Below are 23,252 nucleotides of genomic sequence, written 5' to 3' on the forward strand. Positions count from 1 at the left end.
GCTGTATAGTGACAGAAATGACAGCTTAACTTTTAAGATAGGTTTTGGGTCCTGGTTTACATGTAGTTTGCAAGAGGACAGAAGTGACAATGGTGGTTGGTAGGCTATAGATATTGTGTCTCTAATACATGTAGGTCTCAAACTAAAATTGTAGCTTTCACTTCCTTTTCTGTCACAACTTGTGTCTGTAATAAGGATTCCCCACAGGTAACTATTCATCTAAATTCAAGTCCCTACGGTTAGTTTGCAATTAGCCTTTGAGGTGACAGTAATTACATCCACTGGGACAGGAACATGTTATCTGGGTAAGTCAGTGACAGGTGATCCTACCTGTTAGTCAGGTCAGTACTTATAGATAGTGAGAAGATGGACAGGCACACAATATACAGACACTCAGACAGTACTTATTACAGTACATGTATATAGGTGTTACAAGTTCAAAGGTCAAACCCATTTAGATCATATATTGTGTTAGCAAGTCATGTTCATATATACATGTGATGATATTAAGGGTGGGACCAGGTGAAAATACCTGTAAACCTGGCTTAACATTAACTAAATAATGATAGGAGATGTCATAGGCAATATACCTTTTGTGTCCATCAGACCAGGTAAGTGCAGATGTTTTAAATTTGAGATCAATAAACATGTGTTATAGGTAAAGTTTTCTCTAAAGTTGACATAAAATTCATTCACACCTGCAAACATCAGTGAATTCAAATTTAAACATTCACTTTTGTGTCTTACTTGGAGGGTGATTTTTAAAAATTTTTTTTTTGGGGGGGGGAAGAGAAAGATTAGAAGATTAGATACATTAAGTGTGGTAAAACTGTATACAATAGGAGTTGTACAATTTACACATGGATGCATCTACACTAAATACAGTTGTTATTCTCATAATCATGGCATGTATGTGCTTGTGATACAGGGTGGTTATAACCATGTTTCAGGTGCTCTGCCTTATAGATATGAGAGTATGTACAGGTTGTGGGAGAAGTTCACGGTCGGGGTTGAAAGATGATACAGGCATGTTCTTGTGGGGAGTGATTCCCCATCTCTCAGCCTCTGTATCTGTCAGTGTAAGCTACTATCTAGCTGGTATGACAGATAGCTATCAAACATGACAAGGGGTCTTTACACTTGAGAAGTTGAGGAGGCCTGGTACCAGTTTACATAAAACTTACCTTGTTTGTTTGGAGAAGTCTGTAGGCGTGTGTTTATGTCATCCTATACTTTAAAGGCTGAAACCCCCCCAGGAGTCCATGTGAGTATGTTTAGCAAATATATGTGATAAATGTTCTGACAATAATGGATATTAATTATAGTAGAAAGGCTTTTTTTCATATAAATGTTTGCTGTTTTTTAACAAATTTACAACATTATATAGGAGATTGTACAAAAGACATGAGTAAATAACACTTTTCAATACAAATATAGATTTAGATACAGTAGACCCAAAAGATGTCCTAGAACTGGGTTATTGACAATAAAGGGTCTAAATTTTATACACTAGCCACATAATTCAACAAATTTCATTATTTTAGGAGAATTCCAAATACATTTGTATATTGTTATGAATGTGATCATGGCGATACTGGAATCAGTTCATTTCATAATAATCAGTCTGCTTATGATAACCATGGTAACATTGAAAATAAAACAATATTATAAACCAATATTATTCATACCACAGAAACAAAATGAAACATTCAAATGATATCAAACGCATAGCTTTGAATTTATATTCAAAACTGCAGCTAGAATACAAACAAAATTAAATGTAATATGTTTGAACAGAAAGTGTTATTATCAGTCAGGAGTGTTTCTTGCTAGCAAACTTTCTCTGACTTGAATACAGATAGCACACGATGTCACATATATATACTGAATTCTGATTGCTCTCAGGACAATATATTCTACTTTTATAATTATGGTTTTATGACGGGTTCAGATCTGTTTAATGTTATTGACTCTGACAATCTGAGGTCATATATTCTGTAATGTAACCCACACCCTAATGTTTATACAAAATGATATCTGTTAGGAGGAAGTAGCAGTTGAATAGAGAAGAAAATGTGAAGAAAACAACAGCTACAAAAAAACAAAAACAAAAAATTTGCCTCAATGTGGCTAAACAGTATTAAGTTGTTTTATGACTACTAGACTGAACTTTTGACATTAGGTGTAACCTTTGACCTTGTTAATATACTTCCCTGCTGTTTTGGCCCCATGCATGGCAGCTTGTCACAGCTTCAAGGTTAATTGAGGACCAGCTGGAGTTCTACCTTTCACCAGATAGAAGTTTGCCAGAAACATTTGAAATTAGTTGTATATGATTAGCATTGCCCTCTTTTGCACTGACTATATAACTGTTAAAAATCACGGGAGGTGCTATGATACAGCATTTTTATAGCTTTCAAGGAAATAATTTTTAATGATATAAATCATGAAATACAGAGATCAGGTTATGTTAAGTCATCAGTAAAGGTGATATTAACATCATGAGATCTTCCCTCCTATCTATGAACCTTATCAACCTTCTATATTCTTCTCTCTTCCGTTTCAATAAATGAGCTCCACACAACATCAGTTTTTGTAGCCATATCTCAGTAGGCCAACTTCCATCAATAGAGCCTGGCCTTCCCTTCCTAAAACCTGAGCTTATATCAATATAATATGGTGTATGATAAAATCCAGGCAATAAATGACGCCCTTCCTCATGTCCCTCCCCTCACCCCTCCATATCCTGTTCATGTTGTTTTTCTGTCTGTCTGTCTGTCTGTCTGTCTGTCTGTCCAACCATCCATCATCTAGTGACCAATTAAGTCCCTTCTATTAATGAATTGTCTCCCCTGACAAAAAGGCTTCTCTCTTCCTTCTCCAATCAATTCCATTCCATCAATTATACTTCTGCCTGTCCAGGTTCCTTACATCAATCACCCATACCCCCACAAGATATAGAAGGTAGCATTGTGCTCAGGCGGTAGTGTTATTGAACTGCAGGACTGTGTTTGTCTGTTGTGTGATTCTGTAGTGTGAGAGGAATTTTAAACCAGAATCTCAGGAGATTGATGGAAAAGTGGCCGTGGTGTAACCTTCTTCTCCACGATCGATTTGTTTATATTTCTAAGACATGGATATTTAAAGTACATCCTTGCATATGCTTGTGGATACGTGTGTTTCTGTAAGGTAGGTGTAGTAAATGATGTGGTGACCTGGTATTCTGTGATATATCAAACAGAACAGATTGAAAAGAAATAGTATATAAATAATTCATAATTCTCTCAGAACTTGTTTATAGATGTTTGAAATATAGGTCAAAATCTATTCCTGTTTCCATATTAATGACACTTAATCTGTCTATGGTAACTGTGCTGTGGTTAGGTGGAATTCAGGCCAGAAATTAGTGTGATCTATGATATACCTACATGGTATATGGCTTACATTTGTACAACATTGCTGTAAAATAGATTAAAATATCATAATGCTTTAGAGTCTGTGCAGAATTTTTTGGTTTGCCTTTTCTGATGAAACAAGTAAAAACATACAGAGTAGATGGTTTTAATATGTAATCTTGTATCCATGTGTTATAGTTGTTGTGTTCATTCAAATCATTGATCACAGCTGTTTTTAAACAATTTATTTTATCAAGCAGGTTTTTTACTTTCTCTCTTATAAAATTCCTTTTTGAAACAGACATATCATTCATGCATTCACAGTATATATATAGTATTACCGTTACCATAGTTACTCTGTAGTGAGTCCAGGGTGCCAACACATTACCTTTGACTCATAGTCTAGGAGTGGGCTTAGGATAGGACACTGGTAAAACATCTCTTGGTAATTCTTATGAACATTAAAAAATCATTATTAATGTGTACATAATAATATTCATTATTAGATATTTTCCCTGAATTAAGGCCACACCCAGTAATAAGCCCATTTACATATATATTGCTGTTTCTTTAGAATATCAACAAATGCTATGAAGTAATGTTTGTGAAATGTATCAGATACAACAGACAGAAATCTCACTATTTCACATCATTATTATGTATTATGTGTATCGTATCAAATCAAAAAATGAAAATCTCACAATTTCATGTCATCAGGAAGAGCTGTTATTGAATACTTGAAATAGAATTGTGATGGATTCTATTCTACATCATGTGATATGTTTAATCACCATGACAACCTTTCCAGACCAGTTCGCCTGGATGTTTGTGATGTTGAATTGATCCAATGCAGTTACCAATTAATCTTGTGTGGTAGGAGACTTTGCTGGTAGACTTAATAATTGTGTTGTAAGGATGGATATTACACCTACAATTTGTATGTGAATGTAAGTGGCTTTTTGGTTCAGGTTTATAAGGAGTATTAACAGGTAACTGTTATGGTACTAGATTCCTTTCTGAGCTGAGGCTGAAATTTTTCAGACCATTAGAAATTCTGCATACACATATCAAACTTACACACATGCATGTAGATAGCCATGCAAACTTGGAAAATGTGATTTTGTTTAAAAAGTCAAAATATGAACTATGTAAAACACGCTGAGAGCCAAGCTATGATACATTTGTAGACATCTTTTAGATACTTAGTCTAGTATTGATTAATGAAGTGTAAAACAAATGCTGAGATCCAAGTGATAATTAATTTCTAGACACTTAATCAAGTACTACATAATGAATTAGGTCTTTGGAAACCATTTAACTTCTCTTCGGGTAAAGTGATTTTGACGAAATTAGTTTTTGAGAGTCCTTGGGTGAAGAGGATTCAGTTTATATCAATAACCTCCCTTATTTTGTCCATCGAAATAACCATCAGCTACTTCATTGAGCTTGCACCACATAACCACAGGGTGAGACAGGGTGATTATTTATAAACAAGCAAACAAAATCTTTTATTCTAAAGACAATAAATCAAGATAAATTTTTTTTTGAGTTTTCAAAAAGGTGAAGTGTTTAGGGCACAAGGATAATGAAAGTTGGTGGGTACATTAATTATACAAAGACAATGTGCAGTGTATCAAATTCAGGACCCTTGACCTCTCAGTTCCAGTGTGATTGCCTGTATAAAAAAAAATCTTTCAGGGATCATAACTTTGCCAACAAAGTAAAGCAAGGATCACGAAACATTGACAATATGTGCTGTGTACCAAATCCAGGGTCCATGACCCGTCATTACAGAGTTATTGCCCTTTGTTAAAATTTTGTGTCATGAGCATAGCTTTGTGTGCATTAAAACTAGGATCATTAAACATTGGTCAAACTAAGGAAATGTGCAGTATACCAAAGTAAGGGCCTGCAACTCCTTAATTACAGAATTATTGCGCTTTGTTAAAATTTTTTGTCCAATTAAGTCGTTTTTAAGGATCATTCATCAGCTTCATTGATACTCTTGTTTCTCCTGTTATATTATCTAATATGCAACAAACTTATACACCGCTATATATGTGTGTCATTATGTGTCTTTCAGGACACTCTCAGTACCAATATTCACCACTAATTAAGGTTTTGATGCTGTTCTATACAAGAATTCACAACCACACCAATTCTACATATAATACAGCTGATTAAACAAAAGATAATTTTCTCATTATGGCAGCAACACATTGATCAGCATGTTGGACTTAATCAATGTTTGAATCCTATAGCAAATCTATAATGGAATCTTATGCAACAGCTTGACACTTTTCATCTAGACTCTTTGACTGCTTTCTCCATTTTGCTGTAGATAGACAGATTATGAAGATGGAAGTCACATTCACTCATTGATTTTCTAGATAGGTGTAAAGGGTATTTGGAACATTTAATGTTCATGCAAAGATAAATGTAGCTATCTGAAAATTTTTAATCTATTTTCATATTTATGTATATCTTTATTAGATATATATATATATATTGAAATATGACAGCTTATTTACATACTATACATGTAGTACACATACCAAGGTCAAGGTCATCACCAGAAGACCTTCACCTAAATTAGGTCTCTTTTATGATAGGTCATGTGATATATCAGTTATGAATATTCATAGGCATTTTTATTTTTTCTTGGATTTATCAAATTGCTATTTATAACTTAAGTACCTTGAGGGTTTTATATCATCTGTGTGAGATGTATATAGATTAATGTAATGGTTAGTAGTCTCTTAAATAATTTGATCTAAATTGGATCTTTACTCAAAAACTGATCACGTGAAATGGCATTCCTTCCAAGTAGTGTAATGGTAGAGGGCATAAAAGTTATCATAATTTAATCTTGTTTTTAACTGTATATTTATGGGCTCTATGAATATGAAATGTAGATCATGAATGAAAACATATTAATTCATTTTTTTTTTTTTTTTCATGGATGGACAAATAATTATTTGGCTATCCATTTTGGCCTAATAATCTTAGTGGGCTGTCATATTTGTATGATACCAAATTTCAAACTTCAAGACTTCTTAAAACAATCTATTTAAGAAAAATGCATCACAAACAGTCAAACCTGGTTATCTCAACCTCATTTAACTTGAAGACCTCGTTTAAGTTTGTTGATACCTTGAATAGTTTTGTGCTATGATTCAGACAAAATTATGACGGACGGACAAACGGACGGACAAAGAGGCGACTGAAAGCTCTTCCTTCAGGGAGCATATTATTATCAGTTCCAGTTCAAATCAGCTACATGTCTGATATTTGTGCCACATATAGAATATGAATTTTAAGTTCAAGGAGTCCAAAGGTCAAATTCATGGAAGTTATTTCGTGGTTTTCTGTAAAGACATTAAATAGATGAGAACAGATTTGAACAACAATAAATATATATACACCAGCAGGGTAATGCTGCTCAAGGATTTGGGATGATGTTGGTGGTGTTTTTGTTGCGGTTGTATCAATATCATTTTGTATCACAGTCAGGTAGAGTATCTGTGGTTTCCATGGAAACATGATAGCAATGGACCAGCAACATATACACAATCCACTATAAACAAGATTTATGTGATTTATAAACAGTAGGTAAATCTCACTACTGTTTTTCTTGGTAATATAATACTGTTTCAAATGTAGAGCCATTAACACAACTGATATCAGTTACAATATATTGTAAGAGAAGCAACGTCTGTGTGGCTTGTACACAATGTTAAAAGTGGTCTCTGTCACATCAGCTGCTGATCGTGCATGTTTCTTTCTTTGGTTCAATTGGTAGAACGGTGGATTATCACACCAGAGAGACCCAAGTTCTGTTCCTGTTGAGAAACCCGGTAGGAATGACTTTTCCCCTGTTCTTGCAAAACCTTATCCCCTATGGGTTGCCTTCCTTTGTAATATGCTTCCCATGGAACACTCTGAATAGGACAATTGTATAATTCCAGTGCACGTGTACTCAATACTGGAGGTAATAACCATGTGGCTCAGGACCAATATGTTGTATGTATATTATTGATAAAAGTAAATTGATTTTTACTGCATCATTTTGTGTATATGTAGTTGAATCTTGTAACTTAATTTGAAGTCATTTGATACTTTTTATTAGTGTTCCTTCCATATTTTAGTTTTTTATATATAAATATTTTTTCTCTTTTTTTTGTAGAATGATGAGTTAGCAGTCTCCTCTTCCAGTTTGGCTGGCTATTCCAACAACTTGCCTTCCTGTCTTCCTCAGCAGTCATGCTGACAGAACAGCTTCCTACCCGACAAGACCTGGTTGAATCTCTTGATTCTGAAGCTATATTTGATTATCTAATTCAACATGGTGTCTTGGATGAAGGAACAAGGGATGGCATTCGAGAGGAGACAACCAAGGTGCAAAGAAATACTGCATTATTGCAGCACCTCCAGGGGAATGGGGACTCTGCAATTGCCTTATTTATCAATGCTCTTCGACAATCTGGTCAGCTTGTACTAGCCAGCTCTTTGGATGTGACCAGCAAAATAAAACCAACCTATGGATCAGGTAGGTCATGACCTCTGCCCTGTGTTTTGTCTGCCTTTTAGTTTCTGACCATATCCATGGTGAATTCCAAATTGTGAATATTTACTTTTTTTCGAAATTAAGTCATACAAATTCCAAAAATCTTTTAAAATTGTACAAAAGGCATACAAGTAAATAGCACCTTTCAAAGGTCTCAAAATGGAGATGTAGATCTCTCTATGACTAAGGATGGTTGTTAATCACATATAACTTTTATGGTGTAATAAAGGCTGAGTGGATGACACAGTAGTAAAACACTTGTCTCTCACCAATGCTTCGAAGATTCATTTCCCTAAATGGACATGAAATGGTATGGGTTACCTGCCTGACCCTGTCAGCTTTCCCCGTATACTCTAGTTTCCTCCAACAGTAAGACGCTTTCATTTCCACTGACTAGAGTGACTTATATAAAATGGAATAAATTGTTTCACAGTTGTTTTAGAATAAGTAAAGTTAACTAAAGGCTTAATATGTGTTTCCTCTAATTTCAGGTTATCTTGGAAAAGAGCGATATAAAGGTGAGAGTATACACTGGATATAAATGACAAGATTTAAAGATGGCTGCACTAAATCTGTAAATTTATATAAAAAAAGCGATGATTCATAAGTTTATTGTTTTTCGGCCAGTTCAGTTTGAATCACTCAGTTGGTGGCCATTTTCCTACAAGGAACAAGCAGTGTATTGAAGCACCACTGTAACAATCAAATTGTAAAATCACATTTCTCAAAGTAGCAACTTCATTTTGGTAAATGTAGTTTTAGGATAATTTCACATGTTAGAGATGAATTAGTTATGAAATGATTATTTTTGAACATTTTTTTTAATACAATATCTCCCAGAATGCATTGTTATTTGTAAGAAAAGACAACTCTAGTAGAGATTATGTTTAATGCTGCCCTGTTTCCAAACATCAAGTTTCTTGTAAAAAGCCATGTGATTGTGATATCATTGAAGACAAGACACTGATTTTATTTAAATCATCACCATAGTTTTGTATTATTACTAATCATTATTTCATCAGTAATATATCAACGTTTTTCAGGTCAAGTAACTATCAAGATTTTAGTGGATTCCATCAAAGGTTTTTTCCCGAAGTGGGAGGAAGGTGACCAGTTGGAAGAGAAACACGGCGATACCCCAGAAAAGGAAGTCAAACCACATGGGGGAACAAACCATAATGACCTGAATGTGTTGCTAACACCACGCCGCATGCATAAATCGTATGAAAATATGACAATGATTGACGGGATAGGCGATGGTTCAAAGTCAAGGATGTGGCGAATTCATGAATATTCATACGAAAGGGAGGGGTATGACACAGCTGGTGAGGAGGAGGAGGATGGAGCAAAATCTAATGGGTTCTGTTGGTGCCTATGTATTCCCCGGAAGAAGAAAGCCAAAAAATACAAACAAAATTATCCTGAGCCACCTCGAGAACGACAGAGAACTGAAAGTCCAAGAAGTGTTCAACCTCGTTCCAAGACCTCAAATACTAGGGGCAGTAGTCCATTTTCAAGCGATATCAGTGCCCCTACAAAAGGTCAACAAAAGGTCAAAGGTGGAAGCTCTAACACGTACTCCCCGAAAAGGACTGATGTTTCTATGCAACGGAATTCGAATGGAAAGGATAGATCAGTATCCGGCAAAGTGCAATATAGTGTTAAAGACACGACACCCTCAGTCACACATTCCAAAGCAAAACAAACAGGAAAGGACCGCACAAAATACAAGGAGAAAACTAAAAATGGTGTCAACCAGCGGGGCCGTAAAGGTGAAACTGGTACGCAAGGACATAGCTCTAGGTCAGAAAATAAAGAAAACACTCCCCCAGTCGTCTCATGCACCAATACGCCTAAAAAACATGGAACTAATGTGAAAAACATGCAAAGTCCTAGTTGTGATTCAGTCTTATCTGAAGCAGAGGAGCCGGTAGAATTTTGTGTCATGTGGAAAAGTCGTGGTCCAACGTTTGACCAACATGTTGACAAGTTCAATGATATAATTGATAAGGATGTGGCGGTTAAATCGCAAATCGTGAAATATTTTGAGCAGGAACGAGGGACACTTGTTTTGTCTGTGTATTGTAGTGAGGACACCCTGATCATCTGTAATATATGTATGACATGTGAACAGGTGAAAAATATTCAAGCTGATGAAAGATCTGGACTTCTGAATGAATTAATTGAAGGCATGATGCTCAAAAAGTCTGTGATTGATGCACTAAATGTGGATGAAATGAAACTACAGGTGGCCGTTGATGATAATGAAATCGACCTTGCTATGGATGACTTAAGATAAAGAAAATATTGCACAAATTCAACATTTCTGTGGTTGGACATCTACCACTGACCAAGAAAGACACATAGACCGCTGACCAAGAAAAACACATTGACCATTGGCCAAGAACAACACATAGACCACTGACCAAGAACAACACATAGACCACTGGCCAAGAACAACACATAGATCACTGACCAAGAACAACGCATAGACCACTGACCAAGAAAGACACATAGACCGCTGACCAAGAAAAACACATTGACCACTGACCAAGAACACCGCATAGACCACTGACCAAGAACAACACATTGACCACTGACCAAGAACAACACATAGACCACTGACCAAGAACAACACATAGATCACTGACCAAGAACAACACATAGACCACTGGCCAAGAACAACGCATAGACCACTGACCAAGAACAACCACTGACCAAGAACAACACATAGACCACTGACCAAGAACAACGCATAGACCACTGACCAAGAACAACAGATAGACCACTGACCAAGAACGACCACTGACCAAGAACAACACATAGACCACTGACCAAGAAGGACCACTGACCAAGAACAACACATAGACCACTGACCAAGAACAAAACATAGACCACTGACCAAGAACAACACCAAGAAGGACCACTGACCAAGAACAACACATAGACCACTGACCAAGAACAACAGATAGACCGCTGACCAAGAACAACGCACTGACCACTGACCAAGAACAACACATAGACCTCTGACCAAGAACGGCCACTGACCAAGAACAACACATAGACCATTGACCAAGAACAACACATAGACCACTGACCAAGAACGACCACTGACCAAGAACAACACATAGACCACTGACCAAGAACAACACATAGACCACTGACCAAGAACAATGCAATGACCACTGACCAAGAACAATGTATTGACCACTGACCAAGAAAAATAGACCACTGGTCAAGATCAGCACATAGACCACAGACCAAAAACAAATTTTAATACACATACCTGGCAGTATATGGTTTAAGATAAGTATACCAATTCAGTTTGACTTTACCATTAACCAACATTGCCAAGGTTAACCAATAACAGTCAATTCTCTGTGGATTAATGTTGCATCAAATCCTTGATTGAAGCATGCCATAACATAATGAGAAATTGATGCTGAAATCGCAATTTTGATAAATATCCATATATATATATATATATTACAGTGTACTGATACTTGTCAAATATGTGCCCCATAATATTTAATTTCAGATCGATTATGTAATTCCAATCACCAGTGAATGTTTACAGACATGTTGTTTGTTTATTTAATGCTGAAAAGTTCAATTACTTAATGATTTCATATAAACACAAATGTAATTTAATACCTAGATGAGGAGAATTCATGTCAGTTGATTCTTGATAACCAATATTTTCGTTTTTTCCCCCATCCCCAGCTTGGATAATTTTTTATTTCATGTTGTATGACATGTTAACATGCGGATGCTTTACAAGTATGTGTATCCCTGTTAAGTTTTGTCACTCTTTGACAGGAAAAATTATCAAGGTCTTTCTACATTAATATATTGAATTATCTTGACCTTATATTGAATTGAGCAGTTTCTCATTACACTACATCAGATACAACATGTCACCATCTGGTATTTGTTAATCCCTTGGTCTTTTGTTATTATTTCCATAAAGAACACTTTGTTTAAAGATTTTTCCTCCATAGATCAAATGAGAACTTTGAAAGAACTAGGAAATGTGTAGAAATGATGTCATGATTTGATGATACAGGAAATGAGGGGAAACATTTAACAGGGAACTTAAGAAGGTCTTAAGATTGTGGGCACCAAAATATGACAGTCTTAATGGTTTAAAATTTCACTAATTGACATATGTACATAAAATTGTAAATTTGCAGAATTCACTTTTCATACTTTTATGTGCAATGAGTCAATACATATATTTTAACAGATAAATCAGAATAACAAAACTTAATTAATTAATTAGATGCATTCTAAAAATGTTCTGCATTAAGTATAAGGGATTACTTTGATGAAGACAATGGTGGAAAATCTTTTCCTTTGAGATTGTAATGTTTTGTTCTGTAGTAATTTTTTGTTTTAATTTTACTGCCAGATTTTTGTTTTCTTTCTGTGTTTTTTTTTCATTATACTTTGTGAAATCAATTAAACTCCATCACAATCATTTATGAAATATTTCATAAATAACATGAAGACATATATGTTATTAATATGATTGATGTAATGTTCAAAAAAATGTCTTCGCAATACCTATACCTGTCCATGCTTCCTTCCCCCTTCCCTCTGGATTTTTTTTAAAGTGTTTGCAGTGATAAAGCACTCAGAATCAATTTTTTGGAGAAATTTCCTCATTGTGTAGCCAATCCATTTATTGGCATTATTCCATATGGGATATAGTTACAAGTCATTTCACATAAGGTCAGACAGGTGACCTAACCACCAGCTAATAAATGATGGAACAGATGGTAGACAGGAGAGAATTGTTGGATGATATTTTTGGTTTGACAGGACTAAATACAGACTTATGTAAAAAATGGGATTTTATCAGAATTATCTCAAGTCTTTTGTTCCCAGGAGATATTGATTATAAACCAAGTACCTTGTCAATACCAGAATACCACCCATAATACTACAAGGGGATATTTGAATGGAGAAATATTGTCAAAAATCAGTAGACAACCAAATTTATGAGACATTGGAGGTTATGAATGTTCCCGTGTAGTAGTCTTCACGACTCAAATCATAGCCTTGCTTCTTCCTAATATCAACTCATCTTAAGCCTCAAGATATACATAACAACAAGAATTTATTTGTAAGTTTAATGATTATAAAAGATCAGATAACCTAGACAAACTGATCTCACCTGTTCTTAGTAAAAGTTCAGTTTTGTTTTTCAGCATGAATATTTCGTGTATATTTCTGAATTATATGTGAATACCTTTTGTGCAATACTGCCTTTCTTAGCACCTCACAATGACGATCTTGAAACTGCACATCTTTTAATGTAGCATCTATGTACACTGCAGGTATTTCTACATAAGGCACAGAGAGTTATTTCCCTTTGCTTGCAGCTTGATTTATTATTTTTTTTTTGTTGATAAACAGAATTCTAGAAACTGGAATGTTGCATACAAGAATGTTCATTTGGAAAGAATTAATTTTGCTCCATCTGATTAAAAGATAATACTTTTCCTGCGAAACTCATTATCCCTTCAATTTTCTTTATTTATCACAATTGTAATTAATTTTCCCTCAATTGATTCGTTGGAGAAGTTCAAAATCAGGTATGATTTATTTAGTATAACTTACCACTATGTATTTCCAAGGAGTTTTGTAATTTGTTAATTACCTTGACAAACAATTTCTCAGCATAAAAATGAAAGACATAGACATATGAAGAGATGCAAATTAATTCGCTTTGATATTGTATCATTGCTTTCAGCACATGAAGCACATGTCTGTATTAAACATATATCATCTGCACCGGTGATTACCAGTTTTTGACAGTTTTAGATGTGGTTACTATACTATAATTTTAAAGAATAATTAATTTTAATGAGATTTTATTGAAGGCCCATCATATCTTGTGTGTCCCTGGTTGGAGAAATACTATTTGTTTGACTTATAGCTTTTGTGAATGATGCGTCAAGATGTTTTTGTTGCATTATATTGTCAATAATCACTACGCTATGCGGTGATTAAGCTTTTTGTATTATTTTGTATCACTGATGGTGTAATTTTGAGAACTGCCAACAACTGTTTGTCATTAGTTTCAAGCATAAATGGCCAGAGTTATAATATTACGATATGAATGTAAATGTTACATATCAGATCAGCGATGTATATTGTAAGGCATACATATATTAGCAGTATCTTATTTTAGCGCATTTTGTGCTAAAAGTACTGCACTAAAATATGATTCCACTAATTGTGATGTCAATGTGAAATTACATCATAGCACTAATTTGCCAAAATGTGAAAATGCGATAAAACGTCATTGCGCCAAATTAGGTATGCTTACAGAATCCCGATACCACTAAATTTACTTCGTGTTTTCTACATTTTTCTATGTTGTTAACATTTTTTACCGGTTGTGCATTAAATGCATTGTAACAGTTGATTTATATGGGCATATAGGGTTTGTCCTTTTTTCGAAATTTCCTGCGTTAAAGAAGGGGTTGTCATCCCCCGTCAAATTATTCACAAATTCATTTTAAATGGTGATCATGTTAATTGCGAGATTAATCATTTACTTTAAAATCACAAGTTTTCCTGGGTGATTTTTTTCATATATTTTGTGGGTACCTTAATCACCAATTCATATATTCATGAATTGCCAGAATAAGTATGAAAGATTGATTTAGCTATCATTTATCTTGGAAAACCACAAAAATTCAGCCCCACAAAAATGTATGATTTCAAAGTATATGAAGTTCATATTACTGTATCATGTTTACATTGTATATACTGCTTATATTTTATTTTTTAATGAACCGTGACCAAATTTATACAATGATCATTAATGCTTAAATGATGTGTTAAGCAGTTGTGAATGATTATATCAATTTATTGACATTTTAAATGATAATTCCATCATCTTTTCAAAATTGTATCATAATAAACATATCTTCCGCTAAAAAACAATTATGATCTCATACTTTCATTGACTACATGTCTTGTTATCATTAGACCTTGAAAGTCATTTTATCATGATTCAATTTTCAGTGCATGGCCTATTTCATTTCATGATCAGTATACACATGGATTTGCCGGTTAAATTTTAGTAAGATTAACAGTTATGCGTTTTTGTCTGGCCTGTGAGGTAAAGTTATGATTGCAAGACTAAGGTGTTACCTTGTTTTAACAGCACAGTATAATGCTAAACAGTTTCATAACTTTCAACAATTACATCTATTTGTTGACTGCTATGTTTAAATTCTGCTGTAATTGTGACACTGTATTTATATTCAACATTGGTGATCAAACTTGAAGTAACCACTACAGAAATATGCTGTTGAATATATCATTTAAATGAACTTTGAGGATATTTCTTTACCGTGTACTACCATTGATAGACCCATTAATGTTGATTTGCCAAATTAATTTGTACAGTGAACGTGGTTTCACTAAATTTTGTACACAAATGAAAAACACATTTCAACCTTTTGGTAAATTTAGTTATGGAAAAAGCAGAAGACAATTAAAATTGCATCAAACAACTGTTTCGTCCTTTCAGGACTTGTCAGTGATAAGGACCGAAATTGTTGTTTTTGAGGTGACGAGATGTGTGAACATGATTGCTGGTCGCTTAAGATGTCATGAAGTTGTGATGTCCTAACGGATGCTTTGTGCAATACATATAGATGTTCTGGTTACAATGTTTGTAGTCTACTGTGTAAATTATCTTCATTTTTGTTATCAGTGAAGTACCAACAAAACATATTGATATTTTCGTCATATCTTTGTAATGAACTTTGTGAAACAGCCGGGAACATTCACTTTCTTTTCATATTTTCTGTTGAAGGGACATAACTCTAGATATAAAATGGATATTACTGGTAGCCACGCTTTTATGATTTTACATTTTTTTTTAAAGCGTTGTTTTACAAGATTTATGGCAGTCCATTTATGTTTTAATCAAATAAATGAATTGAAACAAGTAAACAAGATTTGTTTTCATTACATTTAACAGTTAACATAAGTTAACATCTGGATATCTGGAAATGGAAGAAATCATGTTTATAATATTCTGGCATATTTTAAAGATAAGACACTCTTCTGTGTGAATTTGAAAATAAAAAAAAAATTGAGAGAATGCCCTTCTTGTAGCATCTTGGAATATTAAAATTTGATTTGCAATCCATGTGCTCCGAAACATTCTTCCAACAATGCATAGTGCCAGAAAAACATTATCATTAGAATTAAATATATTTGTAGATGCTGTTTTACCTGGATGCGTTTACTAAAGTCAATATCCTGAATTCTGCCAAAACTTTTTGCATGAAGTATATTGTGGTGGACATCAGGTGAATACAATATAAACAAAATCACAACAGCTGTTACATGTAAAAATTAGTTTAAAAGTGACATACCGGTAAACATTTGAAGGTTCCATGTCTCCTAATTCAACTTGCCAGGCACCGAATCTAAAAGCTCCACCATACATCATGAAAATAATCCCTTGTGAGAAACCGAAAGCAAAGCCAGCCATTTGAGCTTGTTTTAGGAAAGTCCTGCAAGAAATTGACCATGAAAACTTTAGTGTTCCATGTGTAAAATGACCACAATTACATCATCCTAATAAGAACAGAATAATTCTGTTGGAAAATTATAACATGAAACATTTCTGTTTGAAATTTTTGACTCATCCACTTTGATTATTTTTTTTTCATTCTGTCTGTTCGCTTGAATTCATTGTGTTAAAATTTATATTGTTAATAAATTATCTAAATGACATTAGGATAATTTACTTTGAAAGAGAATATTGTTTTTTTGTCGTGGATTTGAACAGACCACACATTTTTTTATCCTTCACTGAAGTGAAACATGAAGAGAACATGGAACCAACTAAAGATAAATAAATACTTGGTGTTATTCTACATACCGGAGTGGTCCTTTTAGACTGTCATAATATTCTTTAAAGAAGAATTCCTCTCTGGACAGCGTCTGTACGGTTCGGATATTCTCTATTGCTTCACTAGCCACCTTAAAGACACAAATGGTGGTACAAGTGCTTATTGAGTATATAACATACAGAAGATTTTGGTAAAATATACATGTATATTGGTGATTTTTTTGGTAACAATTCAGCAGTTAAAACCAGACATGACAGTTTTCAAAACATAAATAAATGTTGTGATGACAAATTCCTTTATTCAGATAAATTCTAAATTCAGTTGGAGATTCACTAAAGCAGTTCTGTACACTTTGCATATTGTTCACAAAGTAACAAAAGGTATTTCAACATAGAAGTATACTTTTTCTTGCGTCATTTGACAAAACAAAAGTATCTGTCGATCTTTGAATGGCTAAGTATTTATGTCCCGACTCCATCTAATTCAACAGATAGTTTATCTCTAATGTGGTACACGAACGCATATTGTAAAGTTAATTTTGAAGAAGTCACCAGCCTTTCGTATACACAGGCAGTTACTCCTTTCTACTAGGAATATCTTATTTAGAAATATCATTTTTTTGGTCACCTCAGAGACTGTTTTCCCAAACTGTATGTAAAATATCATGCATTTATACATAAAATATCGAGTTTCTATACACGTAAAAGATACAATTTTAAAACTTGATTTAAATTATTCCTTAACACGAACACCATGAAATAAACTAACACTACAGTCATAGTTCAGGTAGATGGAAAATTAGATACCTTTCCAGCATTCTCTAATGTTTTCTCGTCTCCTTTGTGTTGTCCAGTGATAACTTTGAATTGTAAATATCCTGGAATGGAATGATAAAACAAACTTAAAACTGAAACATCGGTAACATTTTTGATTTGTAATGTTAATTGATATTATAGCAATGCCTATGATCATCCTATGTTAATAAACGCTGCTTTGATGGATGTTAACGAGAAGCCCTGGCCGCATTGTCATAAAAGGATAACGTCATGATAAGAGACGCCATTTGTGATTGGCTTAGCAAAACGATAACGTCAAGATAAGAGACGTCATTTGTGATTGGCTTAGCATTTAAGATGGTGTCATGATTCCCGAGCCAGATGATAACTTTAGGGATTATTCAGTGAAAATATAATTGTGGTCAAATGTACATCGTTGTCACAAACATTAAAACAATTATACTGTATATAAGATATCTATAAATAAACCATGTACCAGCTGCAGCTAGAATAGGTACTCCACCCAAGACGACGAGAGCAAGTTTCCATCCGAAGATAAAAGATATGACTAGGGCTGCGACCAGAGACACGAAAGATGACACAATGATTGATAACCGTATACCGGTGACCTAAAAATGTGAAAAAAAGGAGAAAATGATGTCATATCGATATTTGAACGAATAATGTGTCACAAAGTCAAGCTAAACAGGGCACACGATATTGTTGTATCTTTATTCAAATTACAGCTAGCTGAAAACTTAAGCCTAACAACTATATCATAGAGATACAGGATTATTTTCAGTATAAATGTAATCTGACTAAAAGGTAAATATTAACGTTCTATTTTTTAACCCTGGACAGGTATATACAGCCATTTTACAGGCATGACATTTCCATGTCTCACAGACGTGGAGATTTTCATGTCATGGTAATGATATGACGTCACACTATATGTGTAAAAATGGCTTCATGGCAAGGTTTTGTTTAAATATCATACCTTCAATACTTTCCATAAATTTATCTTTGAATCATCTAATTAATTAATAACGGCAATGTGTAATATATAATGAAAAAGTATGAAAAGGGTACCATAATTCGTCATTTTTCCATGTACAGGATGAATTTGCCACATCAGAAATGATCTTATGGTATCTGTTTTGCAATACTATTAAGGATTTATACAACACACAATGCATCAATCTTACAGTTTGTAGAAGAGTGGCGTCTGTAGCAAGTCTTGTGGTCAGGGCACCAGTGGCATGCCTTGGGTCATCGAAATAAGCCACATCCTGTCGTAACAGGGCACTAAAGGTATTCAAACGAAGGCGCAATGTTAAGTTTTCTCCAGAGTGGGCAAAACAAACATTCTACAAAACAAGAAAATAAATAAATAGACAACACGGAATCATTACAAGAACAAACAAAATATTCTATTATATATATATTCTTCACAACTGATTTTCACCAAGAGTTCAATTTCGCAATTTAAATAATCTGCTGTCAAATATTCGTAACCTGTCCGCACAGATAGCCGATATCCTCCAACAATTCGCCGATGGATAAAGGTTGAGTTTGCATATAAAGAAGTGTATGTTATAAACATAAGCAATGATTTACACCCACGTTTGTTCACGCGGACATTCCAACATACTTTCAAAACAGGAATACATCTGTTATTTCCTTCAGTTATTCCAAACTCATTGTAACCAAACTTTTCAACTACAAACAAACGCTGCAACAACTGAATGTAGATGACCTAAGAATTAGTCCTTTGTCAACTTGTTCTTGTTCTACCTCTTTAATTATCGTCAAACTTGGCAAATAGCAACTCGTGATTTAAGCATTATTCCAAATGTTAAGCTACGAGAGTTTTTCATGAAGTGTCCTTAAAAACGTAAAATCCCGTCTGTCTGGGTTACAGTATTACTGTGATATTGAATAGTCAAGAAGCAGAATTAATAGTATGTAAATTTCAGAGAATTCCAATGAGCTTTTGACCAATCCTCCACACCCTTTCCTGAAAGACATTGCTTCTATAAGATTTGGTTTTGCAATCTTGTCAAGACGTTTAATTTCACTTTCAAATATACTGATGATGTCTTTTTTCGATTAACAAGAAATTTACTGATCACGTTCATCATATATACCTACAAGAATAGTAAATCAACGACACGACAGACTCTTTTACATCAGCCGCTTATCTCGATCTTTTCATACAACGAAACCGAACATGGACAGCTCTCCACCAAGCTGTATGATAGCCGTGACGATTTCAATTTCCCTATTGTGAATTTTCCATCCACAACCTCTGATTTTGACAGGTCTAATTTGAACCGTTATTCGAGGGCAATTATCACGATTTTCGTGCAAGAAGTCGTCAAATGACGGACAAACACGTGGTTTCAAAAGATGTAGGTTGATGATAGGGAAGTTAAACGTTCCTCAAGGCGATCTCATTGAGAAATATTCTATTTCTTTGTGTGATATGAAGTTGGGCGTGTTTGTATACAATTTGGTTCCGTTGTTCTCCTTTGAAAACATAATATTACTAGCTTGAACTGACCAATATTTACATGGAAGGCAACGTCGATTAAACAGAAGATGCTTACTTTTCCAGAACACTGTGTCTTACTCTTCTTGTACTTTTCCAAGAGTTTCAGTTAAACTTTTTCTTCACATTTTGCACTTGTTTTGTTGAATTTGAGGTTGGAGTACTTTCTTTGTTTTTCTTGATGTAAAACGTTGATTCTGTTTAATGCTGGGTTTAATAACAAAATGTTAACGATGTTTAAGATTATGCATAGTAGGTAAAGTCTACCATTAACTTGGTTACATACCGATATCAGCTGAACAATGAAGTTTAGAACACCGAGACCGACGAACATCATGCTCCACAATACACTGTCTTCTCCTTGGTTGATAAACACCTAGAATGCAGTAAGCAACATGTTCATACTGTATCAGATAAAGACAATGCTGTTGATAAAAAGTGAAATTGTTTAATCGTTTCTTAAATTACACACCAATCCACACACCCACTTATACGTTACCTTAATCATTTCGCTGAAGAATATGGCAAACGCTGGCATCGTGCATCCACCTATCCCTGAGGCGATACAGCCAAGCAAAATAAAATGCCACTCTGGAGCATTCTCCCGTAAAATACGTAAATACTTCGGAGGGTCATATTCTTCTTCTTCAATTTCCTGGTGATTGTTAAAAGGATATACTGAACATGATATGCTCTTATACAAACTGACTATTGTCTTGTACTGTAACTAATGTATACAACACTTGCAAATACACTGTGAAAAGGATATCATATCATGAAATTTTGCTCTAATCATCTCGCAAATATCAGGCACTTCAACCTCTAAATCTGTTGTAAAAACAACCTCGAATTCAGAAAAAGCTGAGCACATATATCTAGTGCATCGTCTTGTTTCTTAAAACATATATCATATTTATTGTCAAATCTTATGATGTACATGCGTATTCAATTATTAATCATTAACATTTCACGAGTACAAGACAAAACCTTTTCATCTGAATAAATAACTGCTAATCAGCTGATAGTGTCTAAATAGAGAAACCTACCTCTTTTTCTTTGCTCTCGTTGTCCGTCTTTCCTTTGTCGTTGATTGAAATTTGGCGAGACATTTGTCGGGAGATTTGTCGTACTGGTTTGTCAGAGGTTGATGACTGATATGACACTTTTCTTGATCTTTTGGCCTTGAATTTAGCTTCTGTGTGGCTTTGTCCTATTTCTAATTCGGCAGCTTCAAAGTGAACAAATAAGATATACATACTTACAAATTCTAATATACCAATGTTTCAAGAGACGAACTATGCCTTATCTTACCAAAAACTACAATTCTGTCTCTTCTTATCTAAACTTATTTTGACATTTACGTCTGACTTCGAAAGAACGTGTATAAACATTTAAAAACACACAAAATTTCATTGATTTTTTTATTCCATTTATTGCTCATTGCGTCATCTTCATTTGGTGTCGTGTGGGCTTCCAAATCTGCGATAATTGCCTGTATTTGATCAGATGGCATACTCCATCATAGATCATGTCAATTTGTACAACCACATTCCAGACTGGAATAACTCCAGGCTACTGAAGAAAGAGGATATATGGGAAATGCGAGAGATCAAGGAATCAATCTAGATACGTTAGGAACAATGTGAAGAACAAAAATTAAGTGGGCACTGTTTGAGTCATCTTGATGACGCAAGGCGCAGACGTTATGGGGTGAAATAAATGAAACATGAACCCTCAAACTGCTTGCTTAAGATGAGTGTTGTTTTGACAAATTGACAAATAACTACACTTTCGATCATTAACCAAACAGTGAGCTGTTTTCTATAGATGGTCATTAACATACTTTGCATGATAAAGGTAACATATGATTTCGAAAACTCGCAGCAATACAGTTTGCAACCACTATTTATGTCAAAGAATAATATCTCATATTCAAACCCGAAAAGTGTTTCTCGTGTCGGTCATTCCTTTTTATTTGCTCATGGTATATTTTGGGCTAAAATGCCAATCTTACATTTATGTGGGTTTAATTATAAGACAACTTTATCCAAAAATTCCACTGTACCTGAATCCCTTTCTTCTCTTTCGTCTACAGGCTTGCTATCGTCTTCATTATGGTCTTCGTCGTCGCTTTCTCCCTCCGCTAGAGCTTGTGCCATTACCAACTCATGGTAGAGTCCTTGTTTGTCCATCAGCTCGCTGTGTGTGCCTTGCTCAAATATTCTGCCATCGTCTACCACGTAAATGACGTCAGAATTCTGTATTGTCGACAGTCTGTGTGCAATAACGATCGTTGTCCGCCCTTTTCGAGCCTGCATAATGAAATGTGTCAAAGTTATTTGTTAAATACAAAAGTGTATTACTTTCCAAATGGGTTTTATTTTCATCTTAAATCATTTCGAGTTGTTATCTCAATATTTCGGGATATTACTTCAAATCATTGGGACATTATCACATTATTTAGGGCCAATTTCTCGATCATGTCGAGTTAATATCTAATAAGTTGGATTAAGTATCTCAAATTATTATCAAAAAGTTAGGTTATTGAATTAACGATATACGGAAATCGAATAAGCAAAAACGATCTTACATAGAAAATAAATGAAAATTCATGAGTTAAGTTTATCTAATCAACCTACATTCTGAATGTATCTTTTATGTTTGTGTCTCTTTTGATAACACCATATATATTTTCTATGTATTCTGTAGTAACAAACAGACTGGTAAATGTGGAATTTATCACGAACTATAATTGAGTTCTCGGACAACATATTAAAACTGTTTTGAATTCTCAAATCTTTCTTTTGAGATTTCTTAAATGTCATTGAAACTTTCTATCAGTATGTTTAATACCAACAATTTTTATGTTCTAAACATTGTAGAGTTCAGTTGAACTGGTTGTCGTAATGACGCGTCGCCTTTGTCAGCGACCAGTAAGTAGATAATATGATCTCAATTTTATATATTATCTCCGTAATTTGAAATTACGGCTTAACTGAAATGGCAAATTAAAGTAAATTCTCATCACTGCAGATCGATGGCAAATATTTTCAATTATTGCTCGATGGATAC

At 34.3% G+C, this 23,252-nt stretch overlaps 2 protein-coding genes across 2 annotated transcripts in view; one reads left to right on the forward strand and one right to left on the reverse strand.

Moving 5' to 3' along the window:
* LOC132553504 (ATP-dependent translocase ABCB1-like) overlaps positions 1 to 23,252 on the reverse strand; it is a 74,164-nt gene that overhangs the window by 29,928 nt on the left and 20,984 nt on the right. Inside the window, exons 15-24 of the mRNA XM_060217755.1 lie at positions 22,282 to 22,492; positions 21,223 to 21,390; positions 21,168 to 21,175; positions 20,665 to 20,835; positions 20,467 to 20,556; positions 18,835 to 18,996; positions 18,126 to 18,258; positions 17,660 to 17,730; positions 16,883 to 16,983; positions 16,371 to 16,511 (exon numbers count right to left, since the gene is read on the reverse strand). Coding sequence (XP_060073738.1) covers positions 16,371 to 16,511; positions 16,883 to 16,983; positions 17,660 to 17,730; positions 18,126 to 18,258; positions 18,835 to 18,996; positions 20,467 to 20,556; positions 20,665 to 20,835; positions 21,168 to 21,175; positions 21,223 to 21,390; positions 22,282 to 22,492 — 1,256 coding nt within the window. The remainder of the gene's footprint in view (positions 1 to 16,370; positions 16,512 to 16,882; positions 16,984 to 17,659; positions 17,731 to 18,125; positions 18,259 to 18,834; positions 18,997 to 20,466; positions 20,557 to 20,664; positions 20,836 to 21,167; positions 21,176 to 21,222; positions 21,391 to 22,281; positions 22,493 to 23,252) is intronic.
* On the forward strand, positions 1,213 to 11,425 carry LOC132553537 (uncharacterized). The gene is made up of 4 exons (XM_060217785.1): positions 1,213 to 1,264; positions 7,582 to 7,944; positions 8,454 to 8,480; positions 9,006 to 11,425. Exons 2-4 carry the CDS (start codon positions 7,659 to 7,661, stop codon positions 10,259 to 10,261), a joined length of 1,569 nt encoding a protein of 522 aa, XP_060073768.1. The 5' UTR covers positions 1,213 to 1,264; positions 7,582 to 7,658; the 3' UTR covers positions 10,262 to 11,425.

This window comes from Ylistrum balloti, unplaced genomic scaffold (genome assembly GCF_031769215.1).
Source record: "Ylistrum balloti isolate Yb309-2 unplaced genomic scaffold, AGI_CSIRO_Ybal_v1 Utg370332, whole genome shotgun sequence".
NCBI lineage: Eukaryota > Metazoa > Mollusca > Bivalvia > Pectinida > Pectinidae > Ylistrum > Ylistrum balloti.